We start from the raw sequence: 25,196 nt of genomic DNA, 5'->3' as shown, positions 1-25,196 counted from the left end.
AAAAAAAAAAAAAAAAAAAAAAAAAAGAATCATGCTCCAAACCCCAAAAACCTACACACACAGAACAGACATTCTTTGCCTTTTCCACACTATAAGCAGGATTAGGTATACAAGCTTATTGATTTAAACAGAAGTACTCTGATTCAGTGATAAATTTCATCTTGTATACGTGTTTATAGTAAGCTAAAATCATGTGGTAAAGAGCTTCCTAAAGGTTGAGGGAGGAAGAAAATATAAATTTTAAACATTTTATATTTCTATATCCAACATTGTTGTTAATATTATATATCAACTGGCATTGTTATTATATACAAGGTAATATGCTAGGCATTCAGAATAATTTAAAGCTGAATAAATATTTAACTTACCCTTATGCAATAAAAAGTCTAAAAAGAGAAACAAGACATGGTCACACACCAGAAGTACACAAGCTAGAAAGTGATAAAGCATATAATAGGTGTTATGAAAGTTCAGAGGAGCAAGGCATCGTTTCCAGTTCTGTGGATCAGAGATGGGAAATCATGCAAGCAAAGCTTTGAAATCCATGGGTAGAATTTAGACAACTAAAGATGGTGAGGTTAAGTCAATTTCAGAGGGAGTTTAAAATACGGACAGATATACAAAATGGTTCAGAATTCAAAAAGGGTGTGGGGGGAGGGGAAGAATTTTCCTAAAGTAGAAGCTACTTTGACCCAATAAACTTTGAAATAAAATCTAGAAAATCAGGTTGAAACCAGATTTTGGCAGATATTGAAAGTCATCTTAAAAGGTTTCCACACAATTTGGTAAACGACGGAGGCATATAAGATCCTAGGGCAAAAAATAATGAGATCTTATGTTTTTCATTAAGACTCTTTTAAGATACGTAGGATGGATTGGAAGGAGAAGAATCTAGAGACAGTACAATTAGTTAAGAGGTGCATTAATCACTAAGAAATGAGGGCGTGGACAAGGAATGTTGCTGGAGTTGGAGAGTTACAGATAAATGTGAGAGATACCTGAATGAGACGTGACAAGCCATTATCTTCATGTGAAGTTATGTTAATGATAACTCTGAAGACTTTAATTCAGTGACTACAAGTATAGTTAAGTCAAAACAAAAAAATAAAGATTGAATGATAGACAATGGAAAATGAATTAAGTTTTAGACACTTTGATGAGCTGAGGGGTAACCAAGTGTATCTGTGCAATAGTTGGGAATGTGGCACTGAGATGTATTTTGGTAATTAATTCGGTGATTATGATGTAGTAGATTGTATCAGTGTTTGTGTATATGGTAGTAACTCAAACCTATGGTTGATGTATATGTTCTGGTTCTACTCAACTAGACTACTTTAAGAAAGACTATAATAGAACACATGAAGCCCTGAATAAATAATAGCTCTACATTCTTGTTAATGTCTGGCTGTATGTAGCCATGAAAATTTTGTGGAATTTATTTTCTCCCTTGTTTCTGGATCGAAAAGTTATAAGTGATCTGAAAAAAAAAATTATATTTTAAATAAACATGACTGTGGCTGGGTGTGGTGGCTCACACCTGTAATCTCAGCACTTTGGGAGTCGCAGGCGAAGAGATCATGAGGTCAGAAGATCGAGACCAACCTGGCCAACATGGTGAAATCCCATCTCTACTAAAATACAAAAAATTAGCCGGTCGTGGTGGCACATGCCTGTAGTCCCAGCTACTAGGGAGGCTGAGGCAGGGAAATCGACTGAACCTGGGAGGCGGAGGTTGCAGTAAGCCCAGATCGTGCCATTGCACTCCAGCCTGGTGACAGAGCAAGTCTCCATCTCTAAATAAATAAATAAATAAATAAATAAATAAATAAATAAATAAATAAAGACTGTGTGTAATTTAAACTGACTTTAAAACATATTATTCAAAAACTTTGACATACTTAAAAACCTAATGAGTGGCACAATGAGAGTAACTTAAAAATTAAGGTACAGGTATTTGATAAAATACTAGAAGAGTATGAAAATCATGAGTTAGAAAAATAACATTGTGAAATATTTACTACTTTAAATATTTTTTTCAAAATTTAGATACAAGGTTCTCCACTTTTGTTAGAAGATTGAAAATGTATTTATCTCTTTTCCCTTGAGACCATTTAAAAGTAATGTTAAACGAATGAACATTGCATATATCCACAATAATTAAGATATGTAGAGAACGGTCTTAAATAAAAGAAATCCTTTTCAGTTTGGGGAAACTATTTGATGCAAAAAAAAAAATACAACGGGGAAAATGAAGTAGAATCTTAGACAGACTGAGGGTTTACCATGGTAAAAATTACTAATGAAGTAAAATTCAGGATGTTCATGATCTAACTGATAAGCATAAGGTACAGAGAAAGAAAACAGAATTGAAAAGAGAAAATTATTTATTAAAATAATGAAAGAGAAATTCCCAGATCTGAAGAACATAAAGCTCCATATTTAAAAGATAAATCAACCTAGTGAATGAAAAAAGAACCATGTAAAGAAGCAGAATCAAAATATTTCATAACACCAGGAATACAAATGCAAAGAAATGAGAATTATATGGGATCAGTAATCAGTAAGATTTGATAGAAAAGGGCAATGAAGCAATACCATCAAAATTATAAAGGGAAATGTTTTTCAGCCTAAAATTTAATCCCTGCCAAACTGTCAACTGAATACCAATAGGCGAAAAAATAAATAAATAAATAAATAAATAAATAAATCTTGTTCTAAACTTCACACCTTATAGTTAAAAAAATAGTTTTAAATGAATCATAGATTTAAATGCAACTCTAAAATGGTTAGAGTATAACAGGAGAAAGTATTTGGTATCTAGGACCTGGGGAAGAGTCATTAGACATGACATCAAAAGCACTATTAATTAAAGAAATAACAATAAATTGAACTTTACCAAAATTAAAAACCTTTGTTCTATGAAAAAACCTGCTAAGAGAATGAAAAGGAAAACAACATACTAGGAAGTAATATTTGCAAGCTGCATATCTAATAAAGTGATCATGTCTACTATACATAAATAATTCTCAAAACTTAATGGTTTAGCTAGACATGGAGCCTGTGCCTCATGCCTATAGTCCTAGCTACCCCAGCGGCTAAGGCAGGAAGATGGATTGAGCCCAGCAGTTCAAGTCTGCAGTCAGTGAGCTACAGTCATGCCACTGTATTCCAGCCTGGGTAACAGAGCAAGATACTCTCCTCCTACCCAAATGTCTCTAAAACATAATTTTAAATAAAAAAATAAAACCTCAAAAGTTAAAAATAATAATAACTAACCATTAGTAAAAAAGGTAAAATACAAGAAGCACTTCACTGAAGAGAACATATAGATGGCAAATGTCACATGAAAAAAAGGGTCAACATCAAGAGCTGTTAGGGAATTAAAATTAAGACCAAAATGAGTTATCATTGCCTATCTATTAGAACAGATAAAAATGTCTTTAATGACAAAACAAAAATTTCATTAGGATGTAGAAACAGTGCACCTGTCATACACTGCAGGTAGCATATAAAGTGATAGTCTCTCTGAAAATAGTTTGGCAGTTTCTTAAATACACACACACACACACATATACACACAAACACACATACAAACACACACTTACCATAGGACCCATCAATTGTAATCCTCCACATTTAATCCAGATAAATAAAATATATGTCTATACAAATACCTACACTAGTCATAGCAGCTCTATGTGTCATAGATCAAAACCCCTAAACAAGCAAAGTGTCCTTAAGCAGTGAATGATTAAATTAACAGTGATACACACATACTATGAAATACTACTCAGCAATAAAAAGGCAAGGGCTATTCACATGGGAAATGATGCAGATTAATCACAAGAACATTATGCTGATTGAAAAGAGCCCATCTCAAAAGGACATGTGTGGTATGATCATATTTTTATAATATTCTCAAAATGACAAAAAAAAAAAAAAAAAAAAAGAGAGATGAATGGTTTCCAGGGGTTAGGGATGATACAGAGAAGGTACTATAAGGGCATAACATGAGGGAGATCTTTGAGGTAATGGAATAGTTCTGTGTGTTGACTTCATTGGTGGTTATGTCAATTTATACATGTGATAAAATGACAAAGGACAAACACATACACCCCAGTGTCAACTACTGGTTTGTTACTGTACTGTAATTATATAAGATGCAAACCATGCCAACCACTGGGATAGACTGCGCAAAGGGTCTGAAACTTCTCTGTTCTGTCTTTACATCTTCCTGTGAATATATAATTATGTCAAAATTAAAAGCTGAAAACAGTAAAACAAAACATATTGTATGACTTAAAATTTAATTCAAAATTATTAATCCTTTGGAAAAAGTTTAACATATGGCTCTCTAAGGACATCATGATTGTAAAAAGATGTATACATAGCATTGCCTTTGGGTCTGCATGCCTTTGCTAATCTAGGCTACATTTCTAGACAGTGAACTTTTCAATGTAAGTGTAGTAGAAAATATATTTGGATTTAAAGATACCTGAGCTTCAATTCCATATCCAGCAATTATTAATTTAAAAAGTGTGCTTGTCATGTAACTATGAGTAAAAAATCTTAATGCTCACTTTAGGTTATCACCTTTAAAGAAGAGATAATAAATAGTTAATGCTATTACAGTCAAGATCAAATACAGTTTATGAAGTATTTTCTGTTAACATTCTTCCATTTTTGTTTTAGAATTGAATTCTATTCTGTTCTATTCTATTCTATTCTATTCTATATTGGGATTCTATATTGAATTCTATTTCAGGAAGAATTAGATCTTTTCATAGGACAATGAGTACAGTATACTTTTAAAGTTATATCATGGAAGGTCACTGGACATTGCTTCTAATTCTAGCTTAAAAACTTGATAAAATTAAAAAGAGGCCTCTGAACTGTGTTGTAACATATGTAAGAAATTTGGGACAAAAAGAAAAAAAAACAGATGCTGAAGAGAGAAGAGCTACTGAAAATAAAGAATGAGTTGCAAAAGTTTAAACAGACAGTAGGAAATATGTGGTATTTATGAGTGTGTATATTTAGCTACTGAGAGAACAATCCCACAGAATAAACAGCATGAAGTACGTGAAATCATTTGTTAAATCTGCAAAAGAATATGTGTTCCATCTTTTTCTCTTTCTCCACTTTCTTTCCCTTCCCCCAACAAGATTGGGTTGACAAGTCTTTTAAAATAAACCGTAATCCACTTGCCACTTATGTCATTACAAAGCTTGAAAGACTGCCTAATGAGTTTGCACAAATCCTCTTTTTAACATGTATTTCATATACTCTTCTAATTAAATATTTATCACCATATCTGGACCTACAAATAACAGTATTAAGGTATGATCCTGAATAAACCTGTTCATTGTATTATCCTCACAGAGCTTAGCTTCCCTAAAAAAAAAAATCATTTCATGGGTCATCAGGATAAAGCTTGCTACTTTTGTTCTTTTGTTGCGGCAAAGGATGAACATAATTTGAATTTTTAAATTGTGAAAGAACATAGATTTTGGAATCAGTTAAACCTGTTTGAATCCTTTCTCCACCACTAAAACTAAGTAACTTTTGGGAAGAAGGAAATGATTATCTGAGCTTATTTTCTCACATATATAATGAGAATCTTAGAATTTTATAAGAATGAAATTAGATATTCTCTTTAAAGCTAGTATGCAGTGTGTTGCACATGATAGCAGCTTACTAATAGAGATCACTGTCAATAATTTTACTAAAGAACCTCTTCCTCATTTTTGGTTACTCATTTTTTTTAGTATGTTCCTTAGTTTTACATATTGTTTTTCTACCTACCCATTTCATTTGTTCATTTTGCAAATATTCACCAGACATTCATAGAGTGCTAGGCACCATGCCATATGCTGTGAGATGTACAAGACTGTATCTGTACCTTGGATAAGAAAAAAGACCAGAACACTGGATATTGCAGTAGAAAATATATAATCAGTAACATCACAATGCTACCAACTGAAGGTTATTGATAGGTTGGTTCTTTGGAGAACACCAAAGGCTTCTAAGAAGGGATAATTTTTAAACTATGCCTTGAGAAGTTAAAGAAGACAAAAACTGGGTAGAGAATTCCAAGTAGAAGAAATTTCATGATCAGAAATAGTTACAAAACAGTGGAACTTTCAGGGAATACCAGGCAGTCAGTGTGTCTGAGAGGGAAAAAAAAACACAAACACCTGTGTTTTAGAAAAACAGTTTACATACTACCAGGCCAGCATTTTAGACTTCTAGGTAAGCAGCGGGAAATCAACAAAAATAATTTTTTTTAGTTGCTGTTGAACAAAGTATATTTGTTGTAATAGCATCCAGATTAACAATTTGTGTAATGTTCTCCGTGTAAAGCATATTGTCTAAAAATCTATTAATTGAAAATTAATACATGTATGACGTTTCTGAATTTCCTGTAGCCAGTCTATAAGTCAAGACTAAAGCACCACTCATCAGAAGATTAAAAGGCTCAGACCAGGCACGGTGGCTCACGCCTGTAATCCCAGCTCTTTGAGAGGCCAAGGCGGGTGGATCACCTGAGGTCAGGAGATCGAGACCAGTCTGACCAACATGGTGAAACTCCGTCTCTACTAAAAATACAAAAAAAATTACCTGGGCGTGGTGGCAGGAGCCTGTAGTCCCAGCTACTCAGGAGGCTGAGGCAGGAGAATGGCGTGAACCCGGGAGGCGGAGCTTGCAGTGAGCTGAGATCGCGCCACGGCACTCCAGCCTGGGCAACAGAGTGAGACTCCGCCTCAAAATAAATAAATAAATATATAAAATACAAAAAAATTAGCTGTGCATTATGGCAGATGCCTGTAATCCCAGCTACTTGAGAGACTAAGGCCAGAGTATCGCTTGAACCCGGGAGGCAGAGGTTGCAGTGAGCTGAGATTGCACTATTGCACTCCAGTCTGGGCAAGAGTGAAAACCCGTTTGAAAAATAAAATAAAATAAAATAAAATAAAATAAAATAAAATAAAATAAAATAAAATAAAAGGCTTAAGTAGTCTAAGAATGATAAATTCAATAGAAGACGTGGTTACTGTCTGATTCCTGGCAATGCACATATTAGATGACTTCCTGCATTCTTTATACTATTTAAAAGAGAGTTATTTCAGCAATAATCTACATATTAAGAGAAACCCATTTAACCTGTCAAAAAAAATGAATGGTTGAATATCCCTAAGAATCAAGCTAGGTATTTTATAATACTTGCAACAAAGAGTGAATATTTTTAATTGTCATTTTTCCTTCTCCATTTAAAAAAAAATGAATTTTACAAGTTAAGGGTTAAAAAAAAAAAATATGAAAGCAAACTGACCATGCAAGAAGGGATACTTGGTCATGAAGAAAATAAATAAAAATAAACTTGTTATGAGTTGAGGGGAAAAAAATGTGATTGTCTTGGTGAGAATTTTATTTGTTTTTTTTCCTTTTCTATTCAGAATAGTTTATAAATAGGATGGTACAAGTTATCCATAGTTGAAATTTGGATATAGTTGCAATAACATAATTAAATAAACTTTAATTTATATCATGGCTTTGACAATTTATTCTAGGAATATACAATAAAAGATATTGAGCCTTTTCCTTATAAAATAGTCAATGATCTTGTATGCTATACTTAAAATATATTTGGATGTAGTAGATACATATAGCTTAAATTTGTGTTTCTTCCATTTTTTATTAGGCATCAGTGCCCCGAAATATTAAGAGAATCTTAGTACCATCTCAAATATTGTACATTTTTAAAATGCTAGAATTTATAAAGAATCGTTCCTCTCAGTATGTCAACATTCTGCTACCCAGATGGTGGTATTACTTAATAGAATTGTACTACCCAGACTGTGGTATTCCATTGAGCTAATTTCTTATTAATTTTTTTTATTAAAAGTTAATAAAATTTGGCTAAGGATGTACATAGATTTCAGTTAAAATACTGTTTTTAAAATTGTATTACTTAGCTTTATTAATATCTCCCATGACTGCTACTCTGCCTTGCATATTTTTGCACTGAATACTGAGGTCTTCACCAGACAGTAAAGACAGGAAAGGTTAGCTCAGAAGAATAGTTTAACAGATGCTATGTATACACAATGGCAACACAGAAATGTAAAACACAGGGGAAAGGGTCAATTAAATGATTATTTATCTTTGTGTTCTAAAAATATTCAGCTACAGTAAAGGAAAATTGCAACAGAGCAAATGACAACAAATATGATGATGACTATGAGATTACAGTGTGGATTTAAACGTTCTCTATCTCCCAAAAAGCTGACTTTTAAATTTATACAATACTTTTATATCTATCATGCTAGAATTTTAATTAATTCATTGAGGTATATGAATTCAGTAAAGTGAAAAAATGTTATTCACTTTTAAAACATAAGAAAAGACATTTTTACTTACATCAGAAATCTTGAACTTCTAAATATTTTACTAAGGCAGATATTTCTTTAACTATCAATGACAGTACATGTTCTAAGAAAACACAAAGAAAATACATTTAGGACATACAGTCACGAAGTGTGACTAGCAAGTAATGCGACCAATTTATCAACAAGCATACTAAGAACTATACGTCCAACTGAGCGTTATATTTCCAAGCAGCCACTTTGGGAGATCAGACACATTTCAGTGGTATTGCCATTGCTCAAAACATTTCTAACTTCTCCATTAGAACTGCTCTCAGAAATAATTGATGAACCATACACAACTCAGGCTCATTGCTTTATAAATTGAACCTCATATAGCAGTAACTTGAGGCAAAGCAGAATCAAGAAAGTATAATTTTCTTTTCCCATTTGTTTATAAAAAGAAAATTAACTTTTAAATTATTTAGTCCTAAAATAAACCACTTATATAACCCTATTATATAAATCTAAGAAGACAATTGTAAAAAAAAATTAATCTTTCCTTTCCTATTATAATTTGAATACAAATATAATATGGGCAAATAACAATCAGTGTGATTTTGTGGTGAACTGTCCTTCTCATCTAATCTCATTCTTGTTGATCTCCTTTGCTGTGACCTGTGCAAGAGACCATCTTAACAAATTTCACAGTATTTTATCACTCATCATTCTCCTTAACCTGTCTTTGTCATCTGACCTCTTGATCATTCTTTCTTCTTCCCAAAAGGGTGTGAACAGTGTTTTTAAAGGAAATTCCATGCCACTCTGTACCCTTAGCTTTTCTCTGGCTTATTGTGTTAAATCTTCATCCCTAGTTCATTTCCCTTTTCTATTCCTAAAATGTAAGTGTTACTCTACATTCAGCAGTCACTAAAGTATTTAAGTATTTATTGAATAAATGAACATTTAAGCCCTCAGTTCTCAGTTCCATTTTTCTCTGTCATTTCACCTGTTAAACTAAATCTAACATTTAACTATCACTACAACTTAAATACCAAATTGCCCCCACTCAATCTTGCTCCAGCCCTTCCCCTTTCTATTATACAAGCCTAAGCAAGTTATTTAGCCTCTTTGAGTTTTAGTTTCCTCATATTTAAAATATGAATAAAACATTGACTATCTCATTGAATAATAACCAAGGAGATAATGCTCAGAAAGTTTCTGACACATATGTCTGAAGCATTTTAACTATTATTGGTTAAAATGCTCAATTATTTTAACTGTTATGGTGTTTTTTTCCACGAATCTTTCATGACATTCTCACTTGGATGTCATACAATCATATCAGCATGTTGTTTTTTGTTTTTTTTTTTTTAAAGAACATTGTTTAGCACTTGTATCAAGATAAAATATGATCCTTTTGCTTAAATTATGCAAGTACCAGAATTAAATTCTTATTAATTTTTTATCCTACCTTTAATGAAGTATAAATAGCAGTAGTTTCTTAGGTTAATAGAGGGGTTTCATGTAGATTTAAATGCTCTATATTGTCTTTGAATATGCCTATAAAATTACCATGACCTCTGACAGGAAAACCGTGTCAAACGTTCTACATATCTCTAAACTTGTCCATGTCTAAACCGTGTCTAAACGTTCTACATATCTCTAAACTTTTTTTAATGTATTGATTTTCCTAACCCTGTTTTTTTTAATGGATTGCCATGATCATGAGTAGAATCACCATTCTTTCAAGCTACCAGATTTGAAATCTGTTCCTTTGACCCTCTTAACCCCATCTCCTCTGCTCAGACATAATAACACTGATGTTTACTGTTCCGTCCATCTATAGCCATCCTTGTTCTCTCATGTTTGGAACAGTATACTATACTTTTTAAAAATGTTCTTAAACTTTGTTTTGCAATTTCAAGGAGAAAAAAACTATGTTACTTTTTAAACTAGAAAGTTGACTGCAGAGTCCATTTTCCAAAAATATTATAGCTCTACAGTGGTTTATGGGTATAATTTGTGTCATGAACTTAACCCATAAACTGAAAATAAAAAGAAATACCTTCCATGATTCTACTAATTCCCCTTTACTTTTTAAACTAGTTAATTAATTTTGTAATTGACAAATAAAATTTATATCTTTATATGATATATATGTTTATATATATATCATATATATTATGGAGTTAAACATGATCTTTAACTTTCCTATCTGCCTCTCAGTCTTCCAATTATTCCACACATACTCTCATCATGTTAATTATCCAGAATGATCAATTTTATACTGTCTGATTAAAGTTTTGAATTCTTACAGCACCTATGATTTCTTGTACAAGTATTTTAAAATATTGCAGAATAAATCTCATATCTTTCCACAGAAATTCCCATTGATTGCATGACAGTATTGTCCATAAGATCTCCCATATTATTATCTTAACCACGGTTCTGTGAATGTCAAGTGAGGAGAAAAGAAACAAAATAAATAAGCATATATAAATAATCCTATGTAAGATGTGTTGGCTTGCTATATTTTCTTTCAGTTTCACACAATAACTTTGTGAGATAGGTATTATCAATACTATCAGTAGCAAAGAGATTCAGAAAGTTCAAGGTTATTGTCCAGGATGAAGAATCCACATTTGCATATGAACTTGTTACTCTTGACTCAAAATTTATACCTATTTTATTATTGACCTCCTTTCTTTTAAGGAGGGTTTTGAAGAGGGGAGTTCCCTAGATGTATTCATTTTCTATTGCTGTTGTAAAAAACTGCCACCAACTTAGTTGCTTAAACAATTTACATTTATTATCTCAGAGTTCAGGGGACCTGTATGAGTCTGTTCTCATGCTGCTGATAAAGACATACCTGAGACTGGGTAATTTATAAAGAAAAAGAGGTTTCATGGACTCACAGTTCCACCTGGCTGGGGAGGCCTCACAATCACAGCTGCTGAAAGGCACATCTTACATGGTGGCAGACAAGGGAGAAAGAGCCAACTAAAAGGGTAAACCCCATATGAAATTATTAGATCTCATGAGACTTATTCACTACCACAAGAACAGTGTAGGGGAAACCGCCCCCATGATTCAGTTATGTCCCACCAGGTACCTCCCACAATACCTGAGAATTATGGGAGCTACAATTCAAGATGAGATTTGGGTGGGGACACAGCCAACCCATATCAGGACCAGAAGTCCAAAATCAGTCTCACTGAGTTAAAATCAAGGTATTGGCATGGCTGGCTGCTTCTGGAGGCTTTAAGGAGACTATCTCCTTCCCTGCCTTTTTCAGCTTCTAGAGGCCACCTACGTTCCTTGGCTCTTAACCCTTTCTCACATCACTCCAACATCTTGTTTTCATCCTGAAATATCCTACTACTAGACATTAACCCTCCTTTCTCCCCTCTAAAAAGGTCCCTTATAATTACACCCAGTGCACCAGGATAATCTAAGATAATCAACTTCTCTTTTGTCACATAAGGCACTAAATTCACGTGTTCCAGGCATTAGGACACAGACATCTTTTCAGGGAGGGTTGTATACTTAGCTTATCACACTGGGCATAAGTTCTGAGAATGGAGCCTAAACCCGTTGGACTAAAAGCTGATGGTATTTAGATGTCCCAACAGTATCTATATGGCAATCTTTTGTCAAGATACATTGAATGCTATAAAGCATCATTCCACCTAATAAGAAAGCTTATTTCCTCACCTGCTCATTGTATTATGAGGCTTCATTTTGATACATAAAATCCAATTCTTAGTTTTTTTTTTAAACTATGAAAAGAAGATTGAAAGGAATGGAAAGTGCACATTAAACAAGTAATAATTGTGATTTGTGGAAGGATTTATGAGAAAAAGTATGCTTGCAATTGCACTAAACTCAAAATAGAAATTTAAATTTTTGTTTTAACATTTTAATGTAAAGTAAGCCTATCCCTGGCTCCTAGTTCTTAAAGACTGTGCATGTTTTTGTTTTACCAAGAGGGTCTTTATATTTAGACAGTGTATTTTCCAAACTGTACTATTTTCAAGCATATATTATAAAATTAATACTTCATTATCCCCCCTGAGCAAAACAAAAAGTCAAAATATGTTTAATGATTCAGTTTTTGCTTATCATAAGAACATTACTTAATGGAGCTTGAATTAACAAAAGGGATTGAGCTAATTGATGATTTCCCTTCTTAATGATACACTGACTTTTTAGGTCATTTCTTCTACTTCTCTCAGTTTCATTAGTCTAGAGCCACTCATACTAACCATTTCTACAGACCAACTAGGGTACTTCCATGCTAAGTCAAAGAGAAGAACATTTTCTACCTTCTTCTGACTCCTTTCTCCCACTTGAAAAACTGTCAATCTTTCAATAGTCTTTAATTGACATTGAGGGTCATAAACACATACCAGTTGAATTTTACTACCAAAGAACTGTATTACATTGAGACAAAAGCTTGACAAAGCATGAAGTTATAAAACTCTGACTATAATTAAAATTGCCAATATATGGTCTTTGTTTTGATAAATATATCAGCCTTATTACATTAAACATTGCATTGCATAAATATTGGCATAAAATGACATGACATCCATGGTTAAAAGAGAGAAATACATGTTATTAAGCCATAAAACCTGCATAAATTTCAAAGAAAACTGCAATGTCTTATATTAGAACATTTTAGTTCATGAATAAAATTGCTTAAACATATATAGTTGTTTATGATAAGTATATTAAATGTAGAGTCTTCCTCAGATTTTCTGAAAATCAAAGAACAAAGGAAAACAAAATGATCTTTTAGGTAGATTAAAGACTCAAAGGTGAATATTAATTATATATATATTTCAAATATGTATATCTTAATATATATTGATTTAACCTCCTGTGAACAATAGTTGTCTTATAAGCAGATGAATATGAACTTCAGAAAACAAACTTTCAGATGGAATTTATTTCAATTATGCCACAGACTCAGAGAAATGTCACATTTATTCAGAGTTACTTATTACTTAGAAGTTTAAGTGCTTTGACCAATGAAAAGTTAATAACAAAAAGAAAAAAGCTGAGAATAGCAGGATTTAAAGAATGCCAATTTGTAACCCAGGGGATAGGTATTTGCATACTAATTGTAATGTTCCTGCTGTCACATTACCTTCAGCTTGAAGATCAGTCAGAAAGAGAAACTCGGCATCATCTGTGACAGACAGTGGAACGAAAAATGCCAGTGAAGTGAGTTGCCGTTTCCAGCTATTTTTATCTCCGAAGATGTACAAATGAAACACTTGAGTCTTCTTTAGTCTCGATGTTTTATTTCCTTCATTTATGATATATACACCAATTGTCGTCTTTCTTCCTGATTTTTTCTCCTTTCTCTATTGACTTCTTCTTTTCGAAAACGTCAAGAATTTATGGTTTACTTTTGCAATTTATTCTTTATGTGGGCTAAAGGAAGGTTACAAAGTGGAGATAGACCATTGAGCTTTCTTTATGTAATTTTTAAAAAAATTATGAGATGAATTAGAAACATAACATATACATGATCCTTGCAAAAATTATTATCACAACGTTTATTGAAAATTTTACATGGATATTAAGGGCTGGGTAAGGAAGCAGCTGTCACTTCCTGGAGCACATGGACTCCTTGCTTGAATTTTCCATTCTCCAGCACACTGCTAATTGAGTGTGAACAGCTAAGTTGTTGGATTCCACATTTTTTAATGCAATACAACTGGTTCTAGCTGGCACAATTAGCAAGATAACTGGTAGCTTTCACGCAGTTCCCATCTGGCCTGGCTCTTCTCTGGACATATAATATGGGTACTGCTGGCCTTGATGGCACTTGCTTAATGAAGAAAATAGAAAGGAAATCAGCCAAAACCCCATGAAATACTAAGTGTAATTTTGGCTTCAGATACACAGTGACTTTTCATGGCAAATCATACACAAACAAAACCTTACTCTGATTATGCATCAAAATTTTACAGGAAATATACACAGAAATGAAAAGAGCCAGACAAAACTTCTGTTAAAATTTAATAAAAGGAAGAAATAAAGAAATGAGGGGGTGGCCATTGTCCATTTTTTCAGATAGCACATATCAAGTAAAAGTCAACCAAGTCAGTAGAGTTTAAAATCAACCACCCTCTTTTTCCTCCAACTTTTATTCAATAGATTTCTTTCTTAACATTTATATAGTTACATTTTTAAAAGACAGAAAATGATATTTCTTACTCCCATCTACCATAAGAAATGCCCTATTTTTATTTGATAGTGTACAAGCTTTAAGAATCTCTGTTTCATGTAAACTTTCAATTGAGCAGCCAGTTACCACAATTTATTATTTAGAGGAAATATATTTCTATGAAGTATGATAAATCTCTATTGCAGAAAAAATCACTTTTCAGATAGTTATTATAAATGTTATAAAACGTGAATTAAGTACAAACATACATGTATTAACTCATCCATTTAAGAAGTATGAAATAATCTGGGTTAAAGCAGACACACTTGTGTTTCAATTCTAACTCTGGCCATTATTGTCTGTGGAATATTGCACTACTTATTTGCATCTCTGAGCCTCTTTACTCATTGGTAATATTGGAATAAAACAGACTATTATTTTCAAGATTAAATGAAGTAAGGTATATGATATGCTTACCACAATGTGGTATACATTGTAAACATCCAATACATAGTTGTGCATTTTAGTGTTATTATAAATATTGCATTTCAGTTTATTCATAGATACCACCTATTTGCTCTTCCATAGAATTACAAGAGACCCCAAATTTTACTAATTTAACTGGCAACAAACAAGCATTACTCCTTAAAATAGTTACATTTCACCTAATTTCTGAAAAGTAAATGCTGTGTTACCTCCAACTCTTTCAACATCTCAGATAGTCAAAATGTAACCTTCTGGATAAGAAATAGGCTATAAGGAATGAACCGAGGGCATTCCAGGCATTGTTACATACCACCAGAGGTACTCCTTCAGAGCTGATGGGCAATTTCTTCTCTTTAAGACAATGTCAGCATTTTGTGAACCTTAATTAATATTAGGATATGCCCATATCCCTAGTTCTATTATCTATAGTATTCCATGTCTATATCTATCAAATATCTGTAATATTTTAGCATCTCTCTGTAATTCAAAACATTAGGAATTTTTCTTTTATCCTTGGTTCTACACCATCTCCCACACTTTGCTTTCTTTTACTGTTTCTCTACATTAATGAAGACAATACAAATAGCTATGATTTATGTAAACATCTTCATTCTATAAATACTCCTTTATATCCAAAAAGATCTTCATAGAATATGCCTTTTTGCTTTTGGCTTAAGTAAAACCTGTCTGTCCTTAAAAGACACTGCCTTCTAGAATGTATGTCGGTCATTCTCTCCAACCTCACATACCTCAGAGTTGAGAGTGAGATCCATGATGATCCAGTGATGTTTTCACATTATTTTTTGTCTTCTCTTGCCCAGAACACCCTATGTCTTTAAAGCTAATACAATTTAGCTATACCTTTCAATACTTTTTATCATTGTAATTTATCAGCATCTAGGAGGACATTTACCATCTTCTATTGAAGGCTTTAATATGTGTCAATATATGGGGTTTGGTCATCCATTGTTTGTTAATATGTTTAATATTTCATAGACCAGGCACACTGTTCTTGGTGCTAGAAAACAACATTTAGTCCTGTCATCATATAACTTACATACTAATGGGAATATAAATGTTCATCTTTGAATGAATTTGTCTAGATTTTATTTTTCACTGTTTTTTTTATTTCCTGGATGCCTGTTCCTCATTCAAAATGGGCATTCTGCATGGCCAGGCTCCTCTCTATCCTATTCATTAGCATATGTTCCACAGGTCTAAGTATCTTTAATTTGAATACCCTGCTTACAACCAAATTTTAGTATACAAACAGGAATATTTTTAAGCATATGTATTTTAAGTGACCATATAACTTTAGAATTCCTACAAGATCTAATATTTGAGTTACATGAAATATAACATAAGCTTATTTGAGTAACAGCTTATAGAGTACACAAAATGTCTTCAATGTAAAATTAAATCTAGGATTCTGTCTCATCCTCCATTTATGAAAGACAGAAACTGAACAATCCAACTTTTGTGTCCATTTGAATGAAAAAACAAAAACACTATTTCCAAATGGTTTCACAGGTAATCTGTGTCCCCAAGATTTAGAAAGTCAAGGAAGAAAGGAAAGTCAGCTGCTTACAACAGGAGAAGGAAATTTGAGATTGGAAATGTGAGTAATGAAAAATAGTAAAATGAATTCTTAGCTATATTGCCCTCTCTATGTATCCTCAATGAGGATGACCATTATTAACTGAATGCAACTACAACTGCATCAGTAGAGGAAAAACTATAAAAACTGCAGCAAATTACAAGAAGTAATACAAAAGCAAAGGAATCATTTCACACTAGTATATTTAAGATTAGTCATCTTGCCATGCAAATACAAAAGTTTTATAAGAATTGCGATATATGAATTTTTCTCTATTTTATTATTGATAATTTCAATACAGACTTTAAATTGGACCCTCTCTTTCCATAACTAAGTCATTTGCACATCGCAGCTATGTAATCCAATGTGATTTTATTTCTGGGCAGCAGATACTTTCTATCAATAGGGGCTTATTTCATCAGGATCTTTGTTTATTAAGAGGAATAATGTATATTTGCATCTCAGAAAATTTACATCTTAAATCTGATTTATTATTTCTACATCATATCCCCAAAAGTAACCTTCTTCAGAAAACTTGATTCTATAAATTTTTTGACTGCTTTGGAAAAAATATGACTCTATCTTGACAGATTCCTAGATTTAAATAAATCAGCTCAGAACTAGAAGTATACCAGTCTAAAGAGAAATAAAGGCTGCCTCAGAGTAGGTAAAGACTTTTTGAAATATTATGAACAAAATGTTTTCAAGTTCATCACATACTAGAAATTCTTAAAACTTTTTTGAACTTTTTTGAGATGCATAATTATGAAACAGATAATCTTTACACTATAAAACTTAGAAAGTAGTTGATTCATCACCTTTGCTAATATAAATTTTGACTAGAGTAATGTCACATAAATTAACAAATAATATAGTTGAAAAGAAACTCACCATTGATCCACAGAACCAATATCTCTTATGCCTTTATTAGAATTTAAGAATTTTCAAATATTATTAACACTGTCAGCTAGATTAATAATTTGCTGATGTCCAATTACATCCCAATTTATGTCACTATAGCTATCTACTGTAAATAGCACTATATAACTTTTTGACGTTTGACTATTTGATTAGCAGCATGAGTTCATTTGAATGATGTAATTCAAAATACACATAACTCAAATATTACTATTGGTTAGAGAAGAGAAAGATCACAATGCTATTGTCAAGGGTAGATGCTGTTTCTACAGGTCACAAACTACGGAAGCAATGACATGGTCTGAAAATATGGACACACTTTTAGCCAACCAAGGTAAGATCTAACTAATAATAGGCTTAAAAATACAATCATTAAATATAAATAATTAAATTCTGAAAGTTGGTAACATATCATAAAGTATGAGTTTAATCAATGAAGTATAAAATTCTTAGTGATCATAAATTCATAAAAATCCAAAATCTAAATGGAATCAAGTTGGGCCTAAAATAAGTTTATAGAAACTCTGTACATTAAAACAAAAGGAAAATTCAAACTAGCAAGTGAAGTTTTCCATTTCCTTAGACTCACTTTAACTTTTCTTTTTTTACATTTTATTTTAATATAGAGTCTGACTCTGTCAATCAGGCTGGAGTGCAGTGGCATAATCTCGGTTCACTGCAAACTCCACCTTCCGGGTTCAAGCGATTCTCCTGTCTCAGCCTCTTGAGTAGCTAAGATTACAGATATGCACCATCATACTCGGTTAATTTTTGTATTTTTAGTAGAGACAGGGTTTCACCACATTGGCCAGGCTGGTATCAAACTCCTGGCCGCAGGTGATCCACCCACCTCGCCATCCCAAAGTGCTGGGATTCAATTCAGGTGTGAGTCACAGTGCCAGACCTAGACTTGCTATATATATAATATATATATATAACGTAGATATTATTACTCATATATAGACACACACACACCACACTTTTTTTTTTTTTTTTTTTTGAGACAGAGTCTTGCTTTAACACCCAGACTAGAGTGTAGAGTATAGTGCTGTGATCTCTGCTCACTGCAATCTCTGCCTCCCGGGTTCAAGGGATTCTCCTGCCTCAGTCTCCCAAGTAGCTGGGACTACGGAAGCATGCCATAACACCCAGCTAATATTTGTATTTTTAATAGAGATGGGAGTTCGCCATGTTGGCTAGGCTGGTCTCGAACTTCTGACCTCAGATGATCTGCCTGCCTTGACCTCCCAAAGTGCTAGGATTACAGGCATGAGCCACTGCGCCCAGTTGGCTCACTATAATTTGATGTACATCATGACTGCCTTTGGTATAAGTTGAAAGAAACATACAAACTGTTGAAAAAGTTGAAAATTTAAATAAATCACTTGCTTCATATGTACTGTTGGCCAAAACTAAAGGTATTTTAAAGTACTTTATATCAACTGTGTTATTCTCATGTTCAGTGAATATGAAAACATATTTAAATATATATGTTTGTATTAATATGTATATGTGTGAATATATATTTATAATGGATAGAATGGTTCAGTAAGGTAATTTTGGCCGATTATAAATAAAATATCCTAGTCTTTAATAAAATATCTTAGTCAACACAACTTATATACAAAATAATCATTTACAAAGGTATAACTTCTGTTTGTGTTACAAATAATCTGCAGTTCTATCTCATCTGAAACGGGAAAAATGGCACTGTGAAACATAAAGAGAAAATGTTTATAATATAGTATTATTTGTATTAATCAAACGGCATTTTATTTTAAATTCATAAAGAATAAAATTAGAATATTAGAAAAACATAAAACACAATAAACCTGAATAAATTCTTCACAGCTGCTTATTTATGTATAAAGTTAGATTGACTTAGATGAATTTAGATACTATAAACATATTATTTCTAAGTGACTAATTTTTAAAGTATAAACATAAAAGAATCCACAGAACTTCCAGAATCCACCTAAGAGCATATATTGAAGAGATGAGATTATGGAACTGCAGTTTATTAAGTGTTAAATGGTGTATTTTCTTTCTCCTTAAGTGTATAACCAATGGGATAGATAAAGTTTGCTAAAGGGCTTACTGAATCATCTCTGTGTGTTGTGACCCAGAAGGCTCCAGAGCAGTGGAAGTCCATACAACAGTACTATAGAGGAGAGGCAGGAAGTGTGAGATGAAGGCAAACTCGTTCTTCTGCATACCTTCTGCAATTTTATATTTCATTCCCACATGAAATGGAAAAGTCATATATACATCTGAACAGTTGTTTCGCTTTTGCTTTTTATAATACCAGAGAAATGGCAAAGTATGAATGCTTTTTAATGCTTTAAACAGCTAAAGGACTCACCAAATTACCTAGTTGTTTTTGTTGATTTGCGGACATACTTTGCATGTACTAAGCATAGGCATTAGCCTAGTTTTCACCCCACAATGCTGACATATTCCATTTAATGCCCTTTGTTGATACTAGCCAGTAAGCATTCCATTCTGTGGAGAGTGCCCTCAGATAGTAAGTTTAATTTTATGTAGCATATTACTTTAAAATCATTTGGCATCTTTTGAACATTCAAACTGTATGTATAGGAGAGTAAATCAACAAAATATCATGTTCAAGACAGAGATAACTAGCCCCAGATTTAGTTGTTTAAGTTGTTTCTTTTGTTCCATTGGGTCCTGAATCAAGCTATGGGAAGAGGAAAGATATTAATTTTTAGTTGAGAGTAGCCCGTCATTAAAAGTGGAGAGCAGGGGAAAATAATAATTGTATCTTGATCTCTAACATCCCATCTCTCTGGGATGCATTTAGAAAATCCTCCTAGGGAGAAGCTCCATATGCCTTGATGATGCACATATAAAATATTGCCAGCCATGAATCGACAATATTCTTTCTTTCTGTATTATTAAAGAACACTTTATTCTCTATAAAAAAAATACATCTTAGCATAAATTCTGTTTAGATCTCTGAAATTTCATCATTGTTTGAACTGAATTCAAGAAAATTTTAATTGAGTGTTACTAAGAGGATTTTATAACCTAAATTGGTGTCACAGAAACTTCTTGAATGTATTTTAAATGCAAGGAACGTGACGTTAATTGAATTTTTATATAGTGCTCATATATTAACTGCATCCACACTCTCCAGTATTTCAACCAAGAATTTTAATTGGTACCTGATAACCTTTTGCAATGACTTGTTATTTCAAACTTATTTCAAATAACTTTTAAAAAATCTGTTAAATCTATTTTAATACAGCGTTTTTAGACACTTTAATTCTGCTCCAGAAAGTCCTTTTCTATCTTTATAAACTTCACTTTTACATTCTGCAGGCAGCAACCCATGAACAACGAACTTAAGCCTCTTTTCATTCACTTTTCTCATTGTTTTCTATTTCTGCAACGAATTTGGCCTATCCCCTGCTTTTCCATAAACTTATTCCTCCTGTACTTTGGAACTTGAAGGATTAACTCTCTCCGCCTGCAGGAAAGGAGCAGCTGTTTGGAGCACATGCAAAGGGGGCCTCCCTGGCAGGTTGAGGAGTAAACCACCAACGTTTTGGAAGGCAAATTTCTCTGAGTGGCAAAAGTGCTGATATGTTTTACTCCTCAGAGAGATATACATTCTCAAAATAGAGACAGCCAGCAAAAGGGTGCAAACTGTGACACTGAATAACATGACCTAAATGTATTGGTTTAATTTTGTCCACAGTGGGAATGTGACGATGATCTTTCTGACCTGTTGTCTAACCAGAGGCACTTACCTTCTCACATAAGCTCTAGGTATACCAAAGAAGAATGTTTCCTGGCCCATTTTGATGAGGAAAATAGAGAAGGAAGGGTCTAAACAAGTGGTCACAATATCAAATATCTTTAGGAGCAAGGGATATAAGGGTAAATTTGACTGAAAGTAAGATAAGGGGAAGAGGTGAAACTCATGGAAATCACAGACTGAAAGCCCTGCCTATTGTTAATTGCATTTAAAAGAGCATATCATAATCAAGCCAAAGTAAACATGCCTGTGAATAAGTGAGTCCATTTGCAGTTCCTGATCTAAAGTTTCTGGAGAAGTACATGCTAAGGATAATTCCTGGGAGGAGGAGGAACACCATAAACAGGTAATACAAGGGAGAATGGGAAGCATCAATGTTTTGCTTAAAGCAACATTGGAGAAAAACCCTACGTATTTGTATTTACCTTATGGAATTGAAGTTGCTTGTTGCCACATAAAGGGGGAAGCATTCAAATCAAATACGTTGCCAGTTACTTTCTTGGTTTTGAGACTGAGTTGGCCTATATATTTACCCAAAACTAATAAAAGCTAGCGCTTCCTCCTTTGCTTTAAGCCCAAACCAATACAATTTAACACTTTAGCATCATACTTTGTTTCTGTACCTACTCATAGCAACAAAGGTATTCTTACCCTGAATTTAGTATAATATCATTAATTTGACCTGAGCTTAGTGCGATAAATCTTAAAAGCAAAATCCGTGGGGCTTCCTGTGAAGTAACTACCATCAAGATCTCCTAAACATAACTTCCAGATTTCTCAAATACAGAAAGAAAAAAGTACAGGTTTTCTTTGTTAATGAAGCCAATTGTAGAAACAAATACACATATATATATATATGTTTTGTGTATATATATGTGTGTATGTGTATATATATATATGTTAACAATTACTGATCCAAAATAAAATTTTCTACAGTTAGCAACTAAAACATACATTACATTTAGGTGGAATGATCAATATTTGCCACTGAATATCCAGCAAATGCTCATACTATACAATGTACTCATTTTGGTCATATTACTACTCTGTATGCTATTATACAAAACTCTTTCTCATATATTTCATAGCTGGTCTAGATGCTTTTCGAACATTTCTAAAATCAGAGTTTAGTGAAGAAAATGTCGAGTTCTGGCTTGCCTGTGAAGACTTTAAGAAAACGAAAAATGCAGAAAAAATTGCTTCCAAAGCCAGGATGATTTATTCTGAATTCATTGAAGCTGATGCACCTAAAGAGGTGAGTGAACTACTTCAGAACAGTGAAGAGTTGTCCAGTAACAGATCTGCTCCCAATTAGAAGACCTTAAATCCATCTAAAGGATAACCAACTTCTCGCTATGTGTTTAAATAGAAAATGTCAGTAGCTTCCAAGAGAAGTTCCTTAAGATGATTCTCTTTTTTTTCATTGATTCAGTAAGTATTTTTCAACACTTATTATGGGCTAGGTATGACTAATATTTCTGTCTCTTTGGAACAATACTTAGGCCCTTGAAAAATAATGTCTAATATCTCAAACAGCGCTAAAGTCAACCCAATATAAATCCTACTTCAAAATGCTGTTGAATTTCCAGTGTAGTTTCTTGTTTTTCCTTTGCTAAACTAGGAATTAGACAAAGTCAATATGGATAGCATTCTTGAATATGTAAAAACAAGTTCATGTGTGGGGATTAATTGAAACAAATTGATATGTTGCTTGCCTTTATTTCTTTGATGGTAAAATTGAGCCAAAGATGTAAGGTTCTGTATCAAGTGATCAGGACTCACCTGTGCTGCTTAAAGATCAGGAAACTAGAAAGAGCCTTGGGGAGAATCCTGCAATGACTCTGATAATAGCCCCCAAAAGAGTTTTATGTGTGGAATATCTCATTTACAGTTTAATTTCCAGAGCCAAAACCATAATCATGTTCGAATCCTTTTAAAATTTTAACTGTAAAATTTAAGCAATTGACATTTGTAAACTGCTTTGGATTTATTGCTGAATATATTACATAAACAAAGAGTGTTAATGTATAAGTAACTTACAAACAGGAAGCTCCATTAAACTACTAGTACCAAACAAATTACTATTACTAGTCATCTTTCCTACAGAGGTGAAATGTTGACATCTGTATAAGTGACAGTTACTATATATGCTGATCCAAAATGAGGATTCATGGTAAGAGAGGATGGTTGTACTCACAGGAAAAAAAGTTAGACTAGATGAAATGCAAACACTTTCAGAAAATATGAGACAAAGTTAGTTACCATATTACTAGTAGTTCAAGTTTTAGATAGATATTAATTACTGCAGCATATATTAGTCTAGTATAACATTAATAGTCACGTGAACCGTTGAAGCATCGCCTGGAATTCATGGGGGTGGAAAAAGAACTTGAACTCCTGTGGAGCTATTTCAACATTTATTTCCAAGTCATCATCTAAGAATCAATAAGTAATTCTGGAAAATTGAAAATGTTGCATGTAAGATTTTTCAGGTTGATTGATGTGTCATTTTGCTTTGAAATTAACCCTAAAGATATCCTATTGTTATATTGGTCTGAAAGACATATTTTTTCCTACATTATGAATTCATCTAATTAACAGTAGTTGCTTTAGAATAATATTTTGAAACACTGTGTGTGAAAAATCTTCTAACACAAAACATCATCTTTTAATTATAGCTGAATTTAAGGTTATAATATATCATAAACCATCAATTTTGATAAAATAGTTTTATTTATTTTCCTAACCTTTTCTTCCAAAATTAATTTATATTGTAATAATTTAACTAAATAGTATAGCTATTATTTTGGGATATAAAACTTCACAGCTTTTATAGATTGTCCATCTAATTAATTTTGATAAAACAAAATATAATTAAATTGATGGCTGCTTTTCAAGTAATAAATTATAGTCTTTCCTTGAAGTATCTCTAAAAATGCTATATTACCAAATTAATTGAAAATATGCAAGTATAAATATACATACCCTATGTTGATATATACACACACATATATATAAAATACTTATTCTGTTTCCTATCAGTTATTATTAGTTGTTTCCTATTCAAATTACTAAAGGGAGTTTGCTTGTTATATATTATACCAATTGCAGTCTTCAAGGTATTTCTCTTTAGTTCATCAGTTATGTGTTAAATATAGTGATATTATTAGTATGTTTATTCATTAAACTGATTTTTTGAGTATCTGTTCCCACAGTGAAGTTACAGAGTAAAAGAAGAGAGAGACTGACATGTAATAAAACTAGTCAAATACACAATAGGTGATATAATAATAAAACTTCATTTAAAGTTCATTATTAGCACGATAGGAAAGAGTTAATTTAATCTACCTGGAGAGTTAAAGTTAGATTTGCAGTTGGTTCACATATGAAAAATGAGTTATATTTTATGAAAAGAATGAATGAAGAAACACTATTTCAGCACTGAGAGCACCAATGTATAAAGCTCCCTAGCATTTTCCAGAAATTGCAGGCATTTTGATATTGCTAATGTGAGGAGAGGAGTTGGGGATGAAGTTGGATAGGTAGGTGGCAGTAGAGATAAAGAAATGATGGGAAGTATTCTAGATATATTGGGTAGGCAGACTTGACAAGACTCAGTGACATATTTGAGACAGATGGAAAATATGATTTGCACAAGTGGAAAATTAAATCAAGAATGAGATTTTATGTCTTCTCCTTTAAAGTGTTACCTTCTCTCTCGTTCCCAAATTAATAGGGTGTTAGTATGATGTAGCAGAAAAACTAAAGTTTGGAGCTATCTAGACCTGGGTTCAAATCCTGATCCCTCACTTGCATAATTTTGTCATAAGCTATTTATCTCTCTGCTCAGTTTCCTCATCTGAA

The 25,196-nt window shown here is 32.7% G+C and overlaps 1 protein-coding gene across 1 annotated transcript in view; it reads left to right on the top strand.

Moving 5' to 3' along the window:
• Positions 1–25,196, top strand: part of RGS21 (regulator of G protein signaling 21) — a 49,717-nt gene that overhangs the window by 12,458 nt on the left and 12,063 nt on the right. The window contains exons 2-4 of the mRNA XM_017891578.1: positions 13,528–13,598; positions 17,809–17,885; positions 22,421–22,587. Of these exons, the coding sequence (XP_017747067.1) occupies positions 13,588–13,598; positions 17,809–17,885; positions 22,421–22,587 (255 nt within the window). The 5' untranslated portion in view covers positions 13,528–13,587. The remainder of the gene's footprint in view (positions 1–13,527; positions 13,599–17,808; positions 17,886–22,420; positions 22,588–25,196) is intronic.

The sequence above is a fragment of the Rhinopithecus bieti genome, unplaced genomic scaffold, assembly GCF_001698545.2.
Source record: "Rhinopithecus bieti isolate Rb0 unplaced genomic scaffold, ASM169854v2 scaffold_20206, whole genome shotgun sequence".
Lineage (NCBI taxonomy): Eukaryota > Metazoa > Chordata > Mammalia > Primates > Cercopithecidae > Rhinopithecus > Rhinopithecus bieti.
Note: the sequence above shows the minus strand (reverse complement) of the source record. Positions and strands in the feature narration are given on the sequence as shown.